General features: G+C 41.2%; 1 protein-coding gene across 1 annotated transcript in view; it reads left to right on the top strand.

Moving 5' to 3' along the window:
- Positions 1–21,875, top strand: part of LOC306876664 (semaphorin-5B-like) — a 149,673-nt gene that overhangs the window by 87,786 nt on the left and 40,012 nt on the right. Inside the window, exons 6-9 of the mRNA XM_079428003.1 lie at positions 12,365–12,427; positions 13,089–13,187; positions 13,273–13,486; positions 20,546–20,831. Coding sequence (XP_079284129.1) covers positions 12,365–12,427; positions 13,089–13,187; positions 13,273–13,486; positions 20,546–20,831 — 662 coding nt within the window. The remainder of the gene's footprint in view (positions 1–12,364; positions 12,428–13,088; positions 13,188–13,272; positions 13,487–20,545; positions 20,832–21,875) is intronic.

Here is a 21,875-nt window from a genome sequence, read left to right as displayed (position 1 = left end):
TTGAAGGTCCTGTCCCATTTCAGAGCACAAAGCATGAAGAACCCAATCAGATGCTTTTCTCCAACCGATAAAGCCAACCGACATCACTGTATTTATTTTTCTGTCTATACAATGACCAAAACGGCATTGGACTCCATTGGACAAGACATATGAAAGTATGGCTGATCATAAATTCTCCCCATCTTTCCCATCCTCACTGTGTTTGTACAATAGCCTGAAACAGAGGTCAATAATACTGCATTCACAGAATTCCCACACATTTGCTCTGAAAGGTACACTGGTCAGTCTATATCCAAAATTCAAACATCCGAGACATCAGTCTCTGCATTGACAAGACAGAGGTCTCTGCTCTCTGTCAACAGACAATGGCGTGAGAGCGCTGCTTGCCGAATGCATTCAGTAGACATTGTTACAGCTGTTTTGGATGGCGACCCCTGTGGTCAAGAGGGGACTGCCCCCTTCAGCTGTAACTAATAAAACAGGAAGTACCCGACGTGAGCAAATAGCAGCTGGGAACAAGAGCTGTTTAGATTCTGCTCTGGTGTTGTTTTGGTTAGAGAAATATGTTCAGTGTTCACAAATACTCTGCGGTGATTATGAAACAGCATCCGGCTCAACAGATGGAAATGCATGAGCACAATGGTGGCTGCTGCTCTCATTTATTCTAATGATCTGACAGAGGCTCGCAGGATCACGGCGGCAGCTATGAGGCATGCTACATTTTTCATATTCCGACTCTCGTGGGACGGCTGAGGCCTTAGGAAAAGGATGCTCCAGACTAGAGATCAAAATGAGGAAAAGCAACGCTAAGCGTCTTCTTTTTGATATGATAACTCAGCGGTCGCCCAAGGTGCAAATTTCAACTCTCTGACCTCAGAGTTTGATGAATCTGGGCTGATTTCATCCTACCCACTCATGATTAATTTCCCTCTGCAATTTGCCCAGATTGAATTATTAATGCAGTCTTTGCCACTGGTGGGCTAATTTGTGACATATAGACAATGGAAGGAGACGAAGAAACCCAATGGGAAATGCCTTTTTAAAGAAAAAATGATTTCACTTGACTTGCAGCAGGCATCTGTACCCACTGCTAGTCTTGTTAACAAAATTACTTGCAAAAATGTTTAATCACAAAAGATTTTTGAATGTGTCATTTGTCAGTTTGTATTTGGATAAAAAGTCAAAAAAAGTAAAAGTAAATTTTTTAAACTCCTAAACGTGTTATTGTTACATTTTAAATATATTTTTGTCAAATGTCCAATACTACAAACAATGAATAAAACAATATATAATAAATAATAATAATATTTATATAATATTTTAAATAATATATTAATCAGTATTTTTGACTTGGTAAAATGTCTAAACATCTTAAAAATAAATTTACAGATAATAAGATATAAGAACATATACATTATTCTCTGGGAATATTTATTTATTTAAAAAAAAATATATATGCCAGTGGGGTAAGAAAATAAAAAGTAAAGTTTTAATATCTTATTCAAGTACATTTCTAAAGTAAATGTATGTTATGTTTTTTACATTTACACCACACACACAGATTCTTTATCCTATGCAAGTTTGTGTCACAAGTACATTTGACATGGGGTAAAATTAAACAATGAAGGCAATTTTCAGGCTTTGCTTTAATTTTTTACTCATCCCTCTTTTTATGTTGCTGTAGCTTCAAATATATGACTATTATTGGACAGCAGATGGCAAGTATTTAAACATCTTAATGAGTTTTTTTTTTGCTTTCCAGTAAAATGAAATATTAAAAAAATTAAGATAATATGACTTTTTTTTTTTAGAGTATGTATAATTAATATTTTTTCTTTCCCTTATGGAAAACAAAATATTTTTCTTCTTTTAAGAATAAACTGAACCAAATTTATTGTGATTTATGCTTAAAAGGGCACTCAAACCTGGATGAGAAAAGTACTGCGGCGTCGTGGTGCCTCAGTCTCTCACATCATTGCTCTTTTGCTTGGGAGTTTTGTAACTTGCTGAGGCAGTTGGGTTCAATCAAAATGGCCTTCTTAAATTAAAGCCATCACTCATGTCCACACATACAACTTTACTGTGTGTGCGATGATGCTTTTATCCCGTTGTTGTAGTGCAACCGCATTGTTAGAGCTGTGCATTAGACACTGACCTGTTGCTTCAGTTCTCATCCTGTTTTTCCAGCCCCAAGTAAATGCGTTCAGACGGCACAGCTTTGAACCTTCAAAGGGCTCACTATTTGCATGTCCTGGGCACACACACGTCTCTAGACAAAACCAGGCAGGACCCTTATTCACCCCCATGCAACGCTGCCTCTATTTTTCTGATGGTGAATATGGTGCTGGAATGTGAAGTGAGAGAGAGACAGCTCAGGGAATGTCATGGGGGAAGGAGGAGATGCTAGAGAGCATATCTGCGCCCTCTTGTGTAAGGTTCAGCGTTCTTAGACAATGAGGCGAAGATATTGGGAGTCATGTCACATCTTTGAGGGTGGCGGTAAATGGGGATGGGGCCGCTTGAATAGGGCACTCTGTTAAAGGACAAAACAGGGCGGTGCCTCGGCTTGCCTATTGAAGCACACAAATCTTGAAGATCCGCCAATGAGACGGATAGCCTCGCTGCTCCAGCCGGCTGGATGGGGGCGGAGCCATCACACTTTAATCAGGGGCCTCCTTAATGAGTATGCAAATGACGTTTTCATCCCAAACCAGTCTAGTTTTGGAGGGAAGGGAGTGCTCATGCAAACTCAAGCCCTTCACATCAAGTATTAGTCAGTGGTATTTTTGACTTCTGGAAAAATATCTAAACATTTTTAAAAATAAATTTACAAGAGAAGTGAACTGTCTAAGAGGAGGAAAAATATTTATTTGTTTATTTATTTAAAACAATTGTTTGTGAGATTGCTAAAAATACTTGCCTTGATATTAAGTATAAGAAGAAAATTTATCTTAATTTAAGATTAAAAAAAATTAAATATATATATTTTTTTCAAAAATGAAATGTCTCCTACAGATTCTATATCTATATGAAATTAAAAAACAATAATGATTAAGACTTTTTAGCAGTTTAAAAGGAAAATTATGTAATAATTCTGTATATAAGTCTGTATATCCTAAGAAATTATGTGCAAAAGTATTTTTGACAAAGCGACTCACTGGCTTAGTGTCACGGTGCTGTGCGGAACAAAGAGCGCACGACGAGCATAGACAATATACTTTCCTTTAATCAGGAATCCAGGAGCAGAATACATTCACGGGAGTGCACACACATCCATAATAGAAACAATAACCGACAGTGAGACTAACAAACACAGGAACTTATAAAGGGGCAGATAATTGGGAAGGACAGGTGTACACAATGACTAATTAAACTGAACTAGGACACAGGGGAAAACAGAAAACCCGACATGGAACAGTCACAAAAAACCCAACATGTAACATATCGCCCCCTCCCGGCAAGGCGTGGCCTCACGCCGTAACATAACAACTGAGGAGGGCGGGTGGGGGATCTGGAGGAGGATGTGGAACCGGAGGGTGGCAGGGAATAAACATCAGAGAGTCCAAACAATAAGTCCATGGGGGAGTGGAGGATGGGAGGAGCCAAGGGGGAGCCAGGAACAGGAGGAGCCAGATGACGACCCAGGCCACAGTCCAGATGGTGGCCCACGGGGGAGCCAACGGAGGGAGGAGCCATGGTGGAGGAGGGACCGCCGACTCCATGGGACCGACCAACGGCGGCAGAGCAGGTGGTGGTGGAGCCCGAGGGGGAGACAGAGAGCCGAAGAGCCAGGGTGACGCCGAAGATCCGGAGGTCCAAGGCGGAGCAGATGTCTTCGGCGACCTCGGCGCAGGCGGAGATCCGGATGGCCGCGGCGGAGCCGGAGCGACAGAGGACATAGGTGGAGCAGGAGGGAAGGAGGAGCCCAACGGAGCCGGAGGGACGAAGGGACGGGGCGCAGCCCAAGGAGAGTAGTCCTGAGGTGCAGGTAGGGGGACGACTGACCAATGCGGAGCCGGAAGGACGAGGGAGCCCTGTGGAGCTGGTGGGTAGACGGGATCCGGTGGAGCCGAGGGAGCTTGAAGGCATGGTGGAGCCGCAGGGTCGCCGGACTGAGGCGGAGTCTGGGTCTCGGAGGCTGAGGGCGGAGACGAGGGATCCTCCAGACTCAACGCCAACAGAGCTGGAGATCGGCAGACCAGCGGCGAGCCCACGCCACAGATGGTGAGCTGAGGGTGAGCAGAGGGGCTGACGAACTCCAGTGATGAGGGTGTTGGAGTAGGAACCAGATCAATGAGAGGCGGTGGGAGAGGGAGGTCGGGTGGGATAATTCCCCAGAAGTTCAATACAGGAGCTGGCTTAAGGATGATCGTGTCAGAGTGGAAGTCAATGAGGTTACCCAGGTCCAGTTCATGCTCACCCTCAGCGGTGGTGCTGTGGGCGGGGCGCTCCATCGCCCCTGCGATCTCCACAACTTTCTCCACCGTCGGATGCACTGTCGGCTCTCGCACCTGGTCAGACGTTTGGGGCTCGGGCTCCGGGACGATCGGCAGCTCTGTCGCTCCTGATGGCGATGGCTCAACGACCGCGGCAGGCTCTGGCTCTCCGTCTGCGGTGGGCTCGGGCAGCTCCGCGCTGCGGGGTGGTAGTGGACTGGGCGCTGGGTCCCGAGTGGGGCTGATGTCATTCTCTGCGAGGTCCACGGTGAGTTGCGATTTGCAAGACACCAGCACCCACTCGATAAAGGCGGCGAGGCTCTCTCGAGGACCGTCCCCGGACAACTGCCTACGTGTGGTGATGTTAAGTCCAGCTTTGTAGAACGTGCAGAGGCAGTAGTCCGGGAAGTGTGTTAAGTTGGCCAGGAACAAAAAATCCTCGGTGTGGTCCTCGAGAGAGCGGTCCCCCTGCTCCAGCAGGATGACGAGGACAGCGGGATCCATAATAAAAAATAAAAAACTTGGCAAAAACCGGGAAAATAAAACGGGGGAAAAACGCCGCAAACTTGCTGTTTTGGTCGGTTATTCTGTCACGGTGCTGTGCGGAACAAAGAGCGCACGACGAGCATAGACAATATACTTTCCTTTAATCAGGAATCCAGGAGCAGAATACATTCACGGGAGTGCACACACATCCATAATAGAAACAATAACCAACAGTGAGACTAACAAACACAGGAACTTATAAAGGGGCAGATAATTGGGAAGGACAGGTGTACACAATGACTAATTAAACTGAACTAGGACACAGGGGAAAACAGAAAACCCGACATGGAACAGTCACAAAAAACCCAACATGTAACACTTAGTTCTTTTCTTTTCTTTTCTTTTCTTTTCTTTTCTTTTCTTTTCTTTTCTTTTCTTTTCTTTTCTTTTCTTTATTCCATTTTGCTGATGCTTTAGATCAGGGGTTCTCAAAGTCTACATTCAAAGGTCCAAATCTGAATTTTCATCAGTGTCAAAGGTCTGGACCGGAACAATTGGTTATTACAAACTTGTTTTTAATAAACATACATAACATGCATAACAAATAAACACATTTTTTTGGAAAAAAAGTACCATTTGCATTCAAAATACATTAATAACAAGTGCAAAAGTGGCAAAACAATTCATTTAAGTGTCAGCAGTAGAGGTCGACCGATAATGGTTTTTCTCTGGCCGGTGCCGATATTTAGAAATCAGGGCAGCCAATGACCATTTTTTTTTTTTTTGCTGATTTTTTTTATTTATGTTTGGCCGATTTTCTCTTTTTTTCCCTTTATCTAATAAAAGGGAGTTTGAGTAAATGATTATTGCAGGGCACAAGATAGTAATAGTAGTAGTTGTTGTAGCCTAATTCATAGTAATAATACATGGCTCAAAACTTAAGCACCTTCTCAAAACAGTTCTGAAGCTTTTTGTTTATGTTTGCTGACAGACACTTGTGTTTCCCACAGACTTGCAAATGCAAATTGATTGTCTGCCAGCAGGAGGCGCTGTTGGAGCAGGAGATATAGGGGATTCCCCGGTAACGGCACAAACGTTAGGAAAGACAAAATGTAAATGACATCAAAGCTTTTCTGAAGAACACGGTCGGTTCTTTTCAAAGATACATTCATATAAAAACACCCGCGTTGCATTTTAATTTTGAAACGTGCAGTGTTCAGTTTATTCAACCAAGTATAAGCCTTTTGGAAAATCTATTTGTGGTAAAATTCATATACAAAGTTCACATGAAATTGTAAAAAGTGCTATCAGTGTCCAGAGGCCTGTACTTTAGCCCGGAAAGTTTAGTTTGAGCCAAACCTGTATTTGATTTTTTTTTCTTTGCTTTAATATATGCTTTAGTTTGTTTATAATGATCCCTTGTGCTGTGTATGTTTAAATTATTCATTTTATATAATTAATTAACAAAAAAGGTTATATTAATCATGCAGTTTTATGCCCTTTTATGATTGAGATACATTTTATGACTATTTTTCTTTAAAAAAAATAATTTGTCAACATCTTGTGAGAAGACTGATTTAAAATGGTGTCTTCTTAATGATGAGTAACAAGTGCTTGGAGGTGGCCTGAGGACAGGTGCAGTGTCCCATGATATGCTTTTCAGTTATAACACTTGTAATGTGCCAGTGAGACAATAGCTTTATCAACGGAAGCACAGAGCTTGCAAACTGTGTAATTCTCCACCATCCTGCCCTATCTTGTGCTCGTATTAGCATTTTCTCAATACTTGATGTGAATGGAATGCATTTTCTAGCCCGGCGTTGTTTCTGTGCCTCACTAATTTATGTATAAATAAATCCCAACTATTTTATCCCTCCATGAAAAATTCATGATACTATTTCATGAGGATGCCAGGGGCAGGGCGCTTGGTGCCGCCACTGTTATTAGAACATATGAAGTTTGAGTAATTATGCCACAAATAGTGGTGCCGAGTGTGATTTCTGAGCTAGTGCACATACACAGTGCAGTGGCCTCATTAGACCAGCGAGATCCAATTGCAGAGCCACATTAGACTGCACAGTCTCAGCACACATGCCTCACTGTGATTTTCCCTTTGACAGCTTTGTAGGCCAAATGGATGCTCATCTGTGATTTCAACATCTTTTATCCCCTTTAGGGAGTTTAACAGCTATTCCCAGTGAAAAAAAAGTGCATTTTGGACTACTTTATGGTGCATCGTTTGTTATTCAAGCATTGTAGGGATGTGAAACTGTCGTTTATCTTTCTTAGCATATGTCTCTATTTTTTTCTCAAACCGCTCCAGTTTAAGAGGAAGCTACTTTGAGTTTATTTTTCACAAACAGTATTGACTGTTTTTATTTAAAAGTGAATCATTGTAGGTATTTTTAATTATTTGTTTTTGAAATCATTCTAATAAGAATAATAGTAATAATTAATAATAATAATAACCATTATTTTATTTATTTAATAATAATAACATTATTTTATTTTATTTTAATAATAAATTAATGTAAAGGAATTAATTTTACAGTGACAACCAAGACTTTTTAAATTATTTGCAAAAATGTTTTTTTTATTTTCTATTCAAAAAAGAATATTTTATGTTATTTTGTTTTGTTATGTTGTTGTGTTGTGTTTTGTTTTATTTTGTTGTGTTGTGTTCTTTTGTTTTGCTTTATTATTTTATATGATTTTTTATTTTTATTTTATTTTATTGATAATTCAAAAATATTAAAGTGTAGTAGTAGTAATAAAATTAATTAATTAAAAGCTAAATGAAATCCAGTGTAAGACCACATTTCTTGCTGGTGTTTATGACAGGGTACTTGAACCGTACTGATGGTGTTATTGGGGTATAAGGTTGAAAAACGTCTCGGGTTACGTATGTAACCCTGGTTCCCTGAAGGAACTCGAGCTGCGGCAAAAGCGTTAGGGGAACGAGATGCCCACGCCACCAGACTTCCAAGTACCTGCCCTGTGTGTATCACTAGGAGCACAGCGAGGGTGAAAGAACAGAAGAGCCCGGAGTGGCCCTAAGATCAAGGTCATAGAACCGAACAAAGGTGAGGGGCGTGGACCAACCCGTAGCATTGCAGATATCCTGCATCGAAACTCCTGCCAGAAGGGCCTTGGAGGCCGCCATACTCCTGAGGATTCATAAGCAGAGAAATAGTATCCACAATCCACAGACTAAGGGTCTGCTAGAAGCAGGCAGACCCCGCTTGGCATATACAATTAAGCTTCTGGTCGGGCTCCCCAAAGGCGTACAGGAGGCCTCAGCCTCAGCGCACCGTGGAGGAAACGTAACCAGGGGGTGTCGACCCACTGTAAGGCCACCGAGAAGGGCGTAGTAGGCCGAAAAGTCGCCACGTAAACCTTCAGGGTGGAGTGAGTTACCCCTGCGGAGAAACGGGCCTGCAGGACCTCCAGCACTGTGAGGGATGCGTCCGTCGCTAGCATTACGCGGCGACAAGAAACTCCCAGCACCGGGCCCTGAAACAAGAACCAAGCTTGGCTCCACATGTCTAAGGCACGTAGGCATCGCTGCGTGACCTTGATCTTGGTCTTGAGCCACCACTGTAGGGGTCTCATGTAGAGCAGGCCAAAAGTTATCACGTTGGACGCAGCTGCCATGAGCCCCAACAGTTTCTGAAACTGCTTGACAGTGAGTGACTGGCCCTCTTTCACTCTCTTGACTGAGGTGCGGATCGACTCGATCCGAGCAGGAGACATACGTGCCTGCATCGTGGTTGAATCCCACACCACGCAAAGATAAGTGGTTCTTTATACTGGAGAAAGCACACATTCTTGGCGTTCAGTCTCAACCCCTTCATGTGCGCGAGAACGACATCTCGATGCCGAATCGCCACCTGCTCTGATCGAGCTAGAATCAACCAATCGTTGATGTAAAAGTGCGGGGTGAGTGTGCAAGGCCAACGGGAAGAACCCGATATTGGTAGCTTTGCCCCCAAAAGCAAACCTCAGGGACTTCCCGTGAGAGGGATGGACGGAGACGTGAAAAATGCGTCCTCAGATCTATCGTGACAAACCAGTCCTCGGACTTGGCCTGAGACACGACTGAAGAGTGTAAGCACCTTGAACTTCAGTCACATGACTGAGCGGTTCAACTGATGCAGATCTACCATCCTTCTTTCGACAATGAAGTACCGGCTGTAGAACCCGGACTCTCTTCCGTGAGGAGGGACCACCTCGATGGCCTCCTTCCTCAAGAGAGTGTCTACTTCCTGTTCCATGATCAGAGCCTGCTGGGGGCCCACACACGTGGGAATGGCAGGAATGAACAGGAATGAACTGTTGAAAGGCGGTGGCGGAGCGCCAAACTGAATACAAAGGCCTTTCTCTACAGCACGTAGGACCCAATGAGATCCATTTGGCAGTAGTTTCCACGCTGCCTAAATGGTCTACTAAGGGAACCAGTCTCTCGAGACTGGCCTCTGATGTACCCAGAGCTGCTGGCTCGGCCGTCTCCTGCCGGTCCTCCGCTTCAGGAGCTCTAGAGACCCCCGCAGGGGTGGCGAGCTTCTTAGCTCCGCTACACTTCGGGGCAGAAGAAACTGAGAACATCGCTAGCTGGAGCCAGCTGCGCCCTGGAACTCTGGCAGGGTAGGCAGACTGGTCTCCCGAGGGCAATGGGGGGAGACGGACAACCTAAATCTGCGTGCTCTGCTCTCAAGCAGACCACACACAGACTGCGTGTATCCCCAGCAGTGATATAACGTGTGTAGGGAGGAACACACAACCCGTAATACGATCTGCTATCGCCCAAGTGCTTGCACATATTGCTGGAGCCAAATTCAAGTGATTGAGCTAGGACAAACAACACTAAATAAGACTCACAACACAAAAGACAGACACACAGACAGAGTAGTGGTTGCTGAATGACAAAAAGCAAACGCCGGCTCCACCGCACCTGCTTTTATGCTTCCCGGTCGGTGACGTCACTGGTCTATGACGCCTCGCCCATCCATTGGACAGATTACACTCTGGTCAGAGCGTGGTCACGCTGGAGGAATTCCCCTAGCGCTTTCGACGCAGCTCGAGTTCCTGGAAGGGAACCCTGGCTTAATGAACAAACAGTTACATCATTACCTCTGCATGCTTTTAATCTATATATTACCTCATCCTCTTTGGCATAACGCTTGTCAAAAGTAATTTATCATTCAAAGGTTCAAACCTCCCACCAGTGAAAAGCTCTCCCATCACCATCCACCCCAGCCTGGTGGATTCTGGCCCCCCATCGGTGGCAGGGTTTCCAACTTCACATTCAAGCCTTCACCAAACATGGCATACAGTGTGCTTTTCATAGCCTGCCTCTTCAGAATGCTCTTTGGGAATAGCATTGGAGGGCTGGCATTGTTCCAGTGTGGTGTGAAGAGAGGGACTGCCGTGGCTAAGGTCAGGGTTAAGCTGACGGATTCTTCCAGAAAACAGGGGCTCACAGACAAGATGTTAATGACCTGAACGATGACTCACCGCTTAGGCATCCATCACAAACATGTCTCAGTCCTGAAACACACATGAATGCAAACACAAACAAAAGAGCACCAGATCTGGGTGGCATTGTTGTACCTGACAACTTTGGTGCTGTTAACTGCTTTGACTGGCAGGAAGGAGGTAGCTAAATCTATACATGCAACCATTAAAAAATCCAGGCAGTTTCTCAGTATTAAATGGTCAGTTCACCCACAAATGGAAGTTTTACCATTATTTACTCATCCTCATGTAGTTTGCAGCCCTTATGACTTTCTTCAGGTTTGAAAGTTTTGATTCAAGAACTCTTTTCCACCAAGTGATTGCTGGCGAGCTCTTAATTTGATGAAAAAATATTGGCCTCTGCAATAGTTCTCAAATCTTATTTCACATGTTGCGTCGAGACATGTCAATGTCAATGATGACAAAATGCTCTTGTGTTTATCCTATTTAGAAATACAAATGCCATTTGAGAGCTGTGGTGTAGGACAAAGTCTTTTTGAATTTTCATCTTGATTGATGTATTGTTCTTTATCCAGTTACATCAACTCACCGATCTATTAGATATAATCCAAATGTCCTTTCGTTCAGTATGACGAATGTTATTTCACTTTGGGCTTAATAGTTTATCGGTTTTTGATTTCGCTATTAATTGTGCCTTGACTTTGCCGTCATTCTTGGTCTCACTTATCCAATCTGCATGAAAATGCTCAACTTAATCAAATCCAAATACAACATTGTGGGCTATATTTGCCGTATTTAATTGGCATGTGGGAAAAATGAACCGAGAATATCTCAAATCTCTCTTAGGCACACCAACTTCGTTTCTGAAGCTTGTTCATGAATTTATGCAATGAAGTTGTCTATTTCTCTTCCTGCTTGCTTTGCCATATAAAATTCCTCCAGGTTCAAATGTTCACAATAATTATGATTCAGTCCCATCAGAAAGAGCTCACTTGAGCCACAGCATGGCAGGTCATGTAAGAGGAAATTGCGATTGGTTATTAATACACTAAACCAATTACCATCAGCTTTATCTGCTTTTCCACATTGAATGTTTTCTTATGTTCCAAATATTTCCTTTGAACCTTAGTGGGCCATACAAACAAATGGACTATATTTATATCCTGGCCAAATTTGCCCATTGGCCTCTGACCATCATGGCCTCCTAATCATTCCCATACACTGATTGGCTACATCACTCTGTCTTCTCTCCACCAATAAGCTAGTGTGTGATGGGCGTTCTGGCGCAATATGGCTGCCATCGCATCATCCAGGTGGATGCTGCACATTGGTGGTGGATGACGAGATTCCCCCTTCCATGTAAAGCGCTTTGAGTACCCAGAAAAGCACTATATAAATGTAACAAATTATTCATTATTATTATTATTATTTAGAGCTTCAGTCAAGATCTGAAACCAATGGGACCTCAAGCTGAGAGACAAAGGTGGTAGCTTTGTGCTTCTATCTGAATAATTTGTAAAAGTGTGCGCGTGATTGTGCACATGCCCACCTTAAGACAGCAGGACTGCAGATTTTAAGTGCTACCTCTATTATTGTTGGCTGGACATGCAGCTCTAAGGGGGCATAATTGGGCAGAGGAAAATGGAGTAGCTTGCGCTGGTGAAAAAAAACAAGAGAAGACGACGAGGTCTCTGTGCTTGAATGAGACTAGGGGATGGTATTTACATGTAAATTGCATCTGGTCTTCCAACTGTCTAGTTACCTCACCCTTTTAAGCCGCTGGCCCACTTATCATGCTGTTTACACAATAAACACAACAATAAGGTTAATGTCTTTTGATGCATCTGGCTAAATGCAATATTATCATCAACAGTTGCATAACCTGGCTCCTGCTTTATTGCAAACAGCTGCCGGGCAACTGAGAATCAAGGCAAGTCATTTTTTCGGGGTTTATTTTGGTTTCCTAGGCAACGGAATGGGGCCCAGACGAAGACACCAGGAGGTCCTGTCAAAGCAAAGGGAAGACGGAGGTAACTTTAAACCCCCAGGTTCTCTGTTGAATAGGCACATTTCTTTTAAAACGCTGACAGCCCATTGGCCAGAGGGGTCGGGTATTGTTGAGGTTTGTGGGAGGGCAATATGTTGAGCTTACTTATTCAGTATTTTAAAGCCCAGAGGTCAGTATTTTCTTTCTTGAGCGTATCATTCACTGAATGCGAAAGGCAAAATGAAAAATCCACTAGCAGATTAAAGCATTGCCAGAAAAAGCTTAGCTTTTTAGAATGGATCTAAAGACAGGCTCTTTTAACCAACACTAAAACCTAGTTTGACTTTTTTCCTATGTAACTTATTATTGTCATTAACAAAAGCAGTGCCATTGTTCCCTTATTTTCCAGAATGATGCACATCTTCTGCTTCGACTGATCTGCTGCTCACTTTTTCAGTAAATGATGAACTTTAAACCAACATGGTGGCAGTCTTGAATAGACAGTACAAATCACAGTCTGTTCCCTTAGCTGTTAATTTAAGGCACGTGGCTTTATGCCTCAGTGGCTTTAGGGTGCTTATCTAAATATATATATACAAAGCTTAAATTTGCTTTGTATATATATATATATATATATATACAGTATATATATATAGAACATGCCACTGCTATTGTCATACTGTCAAGTGCATCTGCTCCTGCAGGTGGAGTGTCAAAACTACATCCGGGTGTTGCTTGTCAACAAGACAGAGGTGATCACCTGCGGTACAAATGCCTTCCAGCCCCTTTGTATCACTAGAGAGGTAAGCATCTATCAGTTAAATGAGCTGCCTAAACTGGAGCTTTTATCAAAGTGTGTGTGTAATCCATACCGTATCCTCCTCTCAGGCAGGGAACATGAGCAGAGTGTTGGAGAGGGTGAACGGAGTGGCCCGCTGCCCCTATGACCCCCGTCATAATTCGACGGCTGTTGTGACCGAAAGCGGAGAGCTGTATGCCGCCACGGTCATCGATTTCTCCGGCCGGGACCCTGTCATCTACCGCAGCCTAGGAGGAATGCCGCCTCTGCGGACCGCTCAGTACAACTCCAAATGGCTTAATGGTATATTAATCTCATCATCTCATGTCTGATAGTCTCATATTCCAGGGATCGTCTGAAAACTTTTGACATTTCTCTTGATGCCCTTCCTTTTTTCTGTCCTGCTAATATGCAGCCAAATTGCTGAATGTTGTTCTTCAAAAGAAAATTGTTGATGAGACTTTATTTAATTTTGTGTATGCTAATAGCACTCCCCATAGGAAAGAAAAGTGGTTTCCCCTAGACAACAAAATTAAATGGAAATCAAACTGTTATTTTGCTTAAGTCTCATGCTTGACAAATGTCTCTTTAATAACCCCCCCCCCCCCCCCCCCCCCACAATAATCTCCTCGTTTCGGTATAGATCTAAAAATTCTCATTTTCTTTTAGTTTAACTTGAAGTACCAAAATAAATAAATAAAATGAATAAGAACTGTATAGACCTATTAAAACTATAAAATTACAAAACACAGCAAAATTAATAAAATGTTAACTAAAATTAAGATGAAAACTGAAATTCTACAAATATAAACTAATTCAAAATATTAATAAAAACTACAGTATAATAGTATATTAAAGATACAATTTTATTCTGCAGGTGCTGTCCATGTCGGTGTTCTTTTAGTATCACTGATATACTATTAACATTTTTGTTAATATTTTGAGATCTATATTGTGTTTTTTTTGTTTTTTTTTTCAAATATGTCTAAGATATTTATTTATTTTTATTTATTAGTTTTAGTTTTAGTTATTTTGGTAACCTACCTTAAACAACAACAAAAAAAATTCAATTAACATTTATTTTATTTTAAGGAACTAAATGTTTTTTATGGTTTTAGTAACTAAAATAACCCTGTACCATGTTTGCTCTGACTCTCTGTAAGTGCACACAGTATGACAAGTTCCTATATGATATCTAGCAAAAAGTGAGAAAAGCAAAGCTGCACTCTCACAATTTTATCTTTTGTGGCGAAGGCAGTTTTTTTAGAGCAGCCCTGGCCTGTCAAGGGAGGAACCAGTCAAAGATAGAAACAAACTAAACTCAGCACACTTCCTGCACAAAGTCAAAAGGTGTCAATAATCTCCCAGCTGCTGACACTGTGCCTTTTCCCATAGAACATTCATCCAACGCCAGTCAAAATGGAATAAGCAGAAAGTTCTGATGCCAGAGCTGTAAGTCATACAGTGAGGAGATGTCAGAGGGTAGTTGAGGTGAAAGGAGAATGACATAGACAAGGGTTGGAGAGTTAGGATTGGGCGTAGGAGATGAACGTTCAGGCATCCAGCAGTGTAATTATTCCTCATGACCGAGAGAGGGTGAAATTGCAGCTGCAACGCTTCACGTCACTCAGTCGGCCTGTAGTTCCACTGTAGGTTCACACTTGAGGAGAGAGAAAGACAAAAAGAGGGAAGCAAGATTATTGAAGCTTATACATTTACCTGTAGTAACACATACAATGCCCTCCAAAAGTATTGGAACAGTGAAGACAAAATTGCTCTGTTGGCTGCGGAGTCTTTTAATCACAAATATGATTAAAAGGTGAATATGAGACAAAACTACAGAATGTCACATTTTATTATTGGGTGATTCTGCACATAGATATTTTACCAGTTAAGAAGTTCAGCACTTTTAGAGTTTCATCCCTCTATCTGATGTGAGCATAAGTATTGAAACAGTTGCCTCACAGGTCTTTTTAAGTCAGGTGTGTCCAAACTACAGCCCGCTATCACTCCTGTGGCGGTCCGCGAGGGATTTTTAAAAATGATACGAATCTGCAGAGGTGGGCAAACTACGGGCGTTTTCATCTAGTCCGTGAGGCAGTTGTTCCAAAATAGCTAATTTGATGCAATATCAGTAATATCCAATAGATGGCGTGTAGTGCAGTATATAACCCCTGATTTACACCGCCCCGCCGCTCTGACGCGGCCACCGGAGCGGATCACGCCCAGTCAATCCGCGGCACGTTTCAGAAGCGGCTCTCCGCACGGCTTCACTAAAGATAGGTGCCTAGTCTATTTTTGACGGACGTGCGTTCAAGCCGCACAGCGAATAAAAAATCAAAATAGCTATATACGCTACAAAACTGACACACTGCACCGGGTGTGTGTTCACGGTGTGTGTGTGTTCACTGCTGTGTGTGTGCACTTTGGATGGGTTAAAATGCAGAGCACGAATTCCGAGTATGGGTCACCATACTTGGCCGTATGTCACTTCACTTTCACTTTCAATTGTAAATAAGTTACTTGTTTTAAACATGTGAAAGTGTTCATTTGTTTTGAAAAATGCCTTGTATTGGAACCATTTTAAAAATGCTTAAAATGCTCTTTAAACTTTCCAGTATCAGAACAAACGCCATCGTCATCCCGTTATCCTCCTGCTCACAGGTGCTGTAATATTGTGGGGAAAACATGGAAATAATTTGTCATTTTATCTTGCAAAGATTTTCTTTCTTTACTTTACTTTCTTCTGTTTTCCACAAACAGTTTTTCTGGATTATAATTTTTTTTTTTTCATCTGAAACGTGCTGCGATTTCCAAGGTGACTTATATAAAGCAATCAAGGTCAAGCGCAAAGCGCACACATTAGGATTGGTGATGAATAAGAAAAGGCAAGTGAGTTTGTATTGTGCATTTTCCAGCAACCACGCCGCTAGTTTCAGTTTCACGTAAATATTTAAGGCTGGGCATTTATTATATATATTTATAGTGAATACCACTATAATTTGTGTTTGTTTTTTACTTATATGTTCATTCTTTTTTCTGTTCTGAACACTGCTAAATTTACAGGATTTTTTGTGGAGGGTGGGGTAAAAACATGTTTCTAATGTTTGTAAACGTTTAGTTTATTTTACATTTCTGAATGAAATTAAAAAAATGTGTCTTATACATTGACTTGTACACCAATGCAACTTATCTGTGTGTCATAAAGTGCTCATAAAAATAGGTAGAGATGGTACAAGAATAGAACTGCCATGTATGTACAAGTATACATAAAGTACAGTAGTAAGTGAGTGTCAATTTAGAATAAAAAAAAAAAAAAGCTTAATTTGTCATAAACATTATGCGGCCCCTCACTTAATGTGGAAAACTTGATGTGGCCCTTGAGTCAAAAAGTTTGCCCACCCCTGTTCTAAGTGATCAGCTGTGTCCTGTTGCATTAATTTTTCAGATATTAAAAGCAGGGAATGTGTATCAGTTATATCCATTACTTGATGCATTCTGAATCTTGCATTCGATGATGACACACACAAACCAGGATGAAGACGAGGGAGCTGACTTTGAGAGAAAAGCAAGCAATTCGGATGCTAAAAGAAAAGAGGAAGTCAATTAGAGCTCTAGCAAAAACAAAGGGCATGGAGAAATCAAGAGTTTGGAAACCACCAGCGACACCAGCAACCAACAACGACCTGATCGGCTGAGAAAACAACAGCAGTTGATGACAGACAAATCATAAAAACTGTGAAAATGAACCCTAAAAGACGTGTCTGTAAAATCACCAACAACTTCCAGAAAGCTGGGGTGATGCTCTGACAATCTACTGTCCTCAGGAGACTTTGACACAGAATTACAGATGCTACACAGCAAGATGCAAACCTCTGACCAGCACCAAAAATAGAAAGGCAAGATTAGAGTTTGCAAAAAAGCACAAAGTTGAGCCAGAAGAGTTTTGGAACTGTGTTTATGGACCGATGAGACAAAGATGAACCTTTATCTAAGTGATGGGAAAGCAAAAATGTGGAGAAAAAAAGGGAACTGCAATGATCCCAAGCATACAGCCTCATCTGTAAAGCATGGTGGAGGTGGTGTCGTGGCATGGGCATGCATGGCTGTCTCTGGAACAGGCCCTCTCAACTTTACTGATGACTTAATGTATGATTAAGTAGCAGAATGAATTTGGAAGGGTACAAAACCATCTTGCCTACCAATATTCAAGAAAATGCCACCAGATTCATTGGGAAGTGCTTCATATTGCATCAGGACAATGACCCAGAACACCCTGCCAGTTCAGTCAAGGAATGTATAAGGGCAAATAAATGGAAAGTCTTAGATTGCCCAAGTCAATCTCCAGATTTAAATCCGATTGAACATGAATTTCACCAGCTGAAGAGGAGAGTAAAGGCAGAAACTCCCCAAAACAAGCAACAACTGGAACTGACTGCATTAAAGGCTGGGAAAAGCATTTCAAAGGATGAGACCAAGAGTCTGGTGATGTCTATGGGTCACAGACTCACTGCTGTGATTGTGCGCAAGGGATCTGCAACTAAATAATAGCTTTTAATCTTTTATATCTGCCTTATGTTCAACTGTCCCAATACTTATGGAGGACACTGTATAGTGACCATATTTGAGTAAAATCAGCACAAGAAAGAATAAAGTTAGTCTCTATTTTACTATTTTACTTCCATAATATGACAATTCAAAGTGAAAGAGAACATGAAAAATGACTTATCCACTGTGAATAAGCACTATTTGTAAATAAGTAGCTTTTTGGCTAATGGATAGCAACATCATCAAGTGGTTTGCTAGTTGCACAACTAGTTGCACAACTGAATAACATTTATCTTCAAATATGCCTTTTTTCAGTTTAGCCAAAGTAAAACATGAATTGTGAGGTAGCAAATAAAACTCTCTTTGTAGCTAAAGTAGCTATTTGGCTAATGGGTAGCAACATCATCAAGTGGTGTTGCTAATAGTTGCACAACGGAACACCATTTCTCTTTAAAAATCCAGTTTGCAGTTTAGCCAAAGTAAAACCGCCAACCTTTTCAATCATGTGTGTTAGTGGGATGTGGACTTGATAGAGATGAAGTGTGAATTAAAAACTTATTTCTCAACTGGGGTCAGTGAAGAACAGCATGACCCTCAAGGGTCTACAATCGAATCCAACCGGACTGTTATTATATCGGTTGTGCCAGGTGCTGACGGAATGTTTTTTTTTTTTTTTTTAACACTGAGCCCATGTGGGGTCGTACCAGAAGTGAGATGTGATATTGTTTTAGCACAGCTCTGATTCAATGAGAAATATCATCATTGCCTGCAGCGTGGCTATTAGCACATGCCTCTCTCCTCAGGTGCTTATTTGGGACTCGTAATTCACTTCCCAGCTTAGTGTTTTCCCCTGACTGCGGCTCGCAGATAAACACACACAAAAAGGGACCCCTGATGGAGTGGCGGTGTGGAAATGAGGCAGTATGTACGTTCAGCATGGAAGAAGGAAAATACCGTTTGTCATGTTCAGTCCCTCACAAATCAGCACACTCACACCCTGCCCATTTCAGCTTAGCAAAAAACCTGATGAATTCATGCAGTCACTGGGAAGTAATTGTTCTAGTGTTGAATGGATCAGTATTAGTATTCACTGTGCCTCTCTGACCACTTTCTTCACCTTGATCTGCGTGGAAGTGTAGTTATGATGTCTCATTGATACTGAAAGCAGAATAATTGTTTGTTCACAACAATCTTCAGTTAATGCATCTGGAGAGAGAACTGAATCTTTTTTTAAGGTTCACTTCTTAAGGTTCTGCTTACAAAATGTACCATGGTACAGTGAAGCATTGGAATATAACTTCTGTACTGTATTCTAAGAGGAATATTCATATACTAGTGTATTTTCCTGGTCCCAGATACATAAAATGCCAACCAAATAAGCATAAGACTACTCTAAAAAAGATGTGATTACATATACAAAATACAATAGTGCCATAGTACTTCTTGGTACTTTTTATTAAGGAAAATTCATCATCAGTAATCATTTATTCACTTTTAAAATACAGGGATGGAATCGAATGTTAATACCATGGTATTATATACAGTACTGTTCAAAAGTTTAGGGTCAGTAAAAATGTAATGTTATACTGTCTAAGGCTGCATTTATTTTATTGATTATACAGTAAAACAGTAATAGATATTCTAATATGCTGATTTGGTGCTCAAGAAACATTTCTTCTTACTATCAATGTTGAAAACAGTTGTGCTGCTTAATATTTTGTGGAAACTGTGATACTTTTTTCAGGATTCTTTGATGAATAGAAAATTCAAAGAAACAGCATTTATTTGAAATAATTAATAAGTCTTTGCTGTGACTTTAATATGACAAGAATAATAAACTTGATTTGTCCCCGAAAGGAAATTTGTCTCGGGCATAGTGCTACAGTGTTGCTCTAAACAATAATACATACAATAATAATAGACAAAACAGATTAAATAAAACAATTAAGAGCATACATTAAAATACAACAGTGTGTAATATAAACAAATGCAAAACACAGTAAAGTGCTAATGTGCTATAGGTGCGTCGTTGTATGAATTCCTTTATATTAAAATCAAATCAAATAAAAACTGATTTAAACTTTTGTTGACCCCAAACTTACACACGCTGATGTTGTCTTATTTAGATTTTTGGACCAACACATGGTACAGTGCACAAAGTTCCAGTCTAGTTTTGACCATGTAATTCTTTTGCAGTCAGTTTTTGCAGATAGAGCAGTATCATTTGCAAATCGTTTGCAGTATGCAAAGGCTTCTCTGGGCTGTGTCTGAGTCTGTGTCCACTGAGATTTGGTATTTATTGTGTTTAAAATTGAATCAAAAGCAGTTATGGCTATTGATGCCTCTCCTGGGCTTCACAGCGTAACGGTAATCCCATTCTCGTAAACTGCTGCGATGGCCCGAGCAGTGATTATAGTCATGCCTATTTACAGGTGAATATCTGTGGCATGCATTACTGGATGGACTGGGAAATAAACAGGCCTTGGGGGTAAAACATTATTCAGAGTGTGCGATATTAACTCTAGACTAATGCAATCCAGACCAGTGCCAGCTGGACCAATGGGACAGCTTTTTGTATTCAGAATAATGTCACATGCACAGTTTTCTGCTCTAGTCCTAGGCAGGCATAAGCGGATATTAAGAAAGAGTGGAACAGGGATTCAGGCCAGTTTGCTATGGAAGTAAAGTCATTGTTTTGGCGTTTAAACCACTTTATGCTGCATTACTGTGAGTCCTGCTATAGATGTACCCATTTGAAATGCTTGTTGTGTCTGTAAGGTGTTTAGCCATGCTTTTTTTCCCCTTCTCCTTTAGAGCCTCACTTCATCTCGGCTTACGACGTGGGTCTTTTCACCTTCTTCTTCTTGAGGGAAAACGCAGTGGAACACGACTGCGGTAAGACGGTGTACTCGCGGGTGGCGCGGGTGTGTAAAAACGACATAGGAGGCCGCTTCTTGCTGGAAGACACGTGGACCACTTTCACAAAGGCCCGACTCAACTGCTCACGGTCGGGAGAAATCCCGTTCTACTACAATGAGCTACAGAGCACCTTCTACCTGCCTGAACAGGATCTCATCTATGGCATCTTCACCACCAACGTGTAAGTCAAGTCATCAAACACAATGCCTGCAATATATATACACATGTTCTATGCACGTTCTGGGACCTGTACAGCAGCTATGCCCTTTGTGTTCCAGCACCTTCATATTTACAAATCAAGCACTGCTCATACCGATGTAAAAATAGAAAAACTTATATCCTGATGGATACATTATGTCCATATATACACACTTGGGAAGTGAATGTGTAGGAAACCCATGCTTTGCAAACCCAAATAGCTGTGAATATCATTTGTCAAGATGAACTATTTGAATTGCACCTTAACAGGTTAAGTCTGTTTCAGTGTGTTCAGGAAAGAAGGCGTGAGAGAGTATTACAGGAATATGCTGCATCACATCCACCTCTGTTACAACTTTGAACAAGAAAATAAATTAGCGCTAGATTAACAAGTATATTTTTGCCCTTAATTGCAAGTCACTTTGCTAACAAAGTATTTGCTAAGAATATGAATCTAATAACATTTGGAATTTTGTTATTCCTGTGTTAGCTGTCACAGACTTTTCTTAATAGATCTTTTTAATGAAATCTCTACTCTTCCTGACCATCACCAAGTGCTTGTTTCACATTATATTCATATCTTGCCGTGCTCTTGCTATATATACAACATGCTGTTTACTTCTTATTATTTCATGTAGCAGTTGATTCATCATGCAGTATGCAACAAAATCACTTCTACCCAACTTGGTAGTGCAACACCTCTTGGAGATTGTGTCGTATAGGATGAATCACTTATGCATTACATTCGATTAAATAAATGGAAAGCAACATTTTCATTGAGATATTCCAGAAAATATGCATTATGTCCGCTAGTGGTGGACCAGCATTTTTTATCTATCACTTTTTATCACTACTTGACAGTATGCATACTACAAACAACATTTCAAATAGCAAGTAGTATGGCAGTATATACTCTCCTTCTCTTGCTCTCCTTCCCTATATTTCTCCCTATCTCTCTCTCGTTCTCACTCATTTTATCTCTGCTTCTTTTTTGTCTCTTTTCCTGCCCCCTTTCACTCACTGCCCC

This window comes from Barbus barbus (assembly GCF_936440315.1).
Source record: "Barbus barbus genome assembly, chromosome: 11".
Taxonomy (NCBI): domain Eukaryota; kingdom Metazoa; phylum Chordata; class Actinopteri; order Cypriniformes; family Cyprinidae; genus Barbus; species Barbus barbus.
This window is presented reverse-complemented; position numbering and strand designations above follow the sequence as displayed.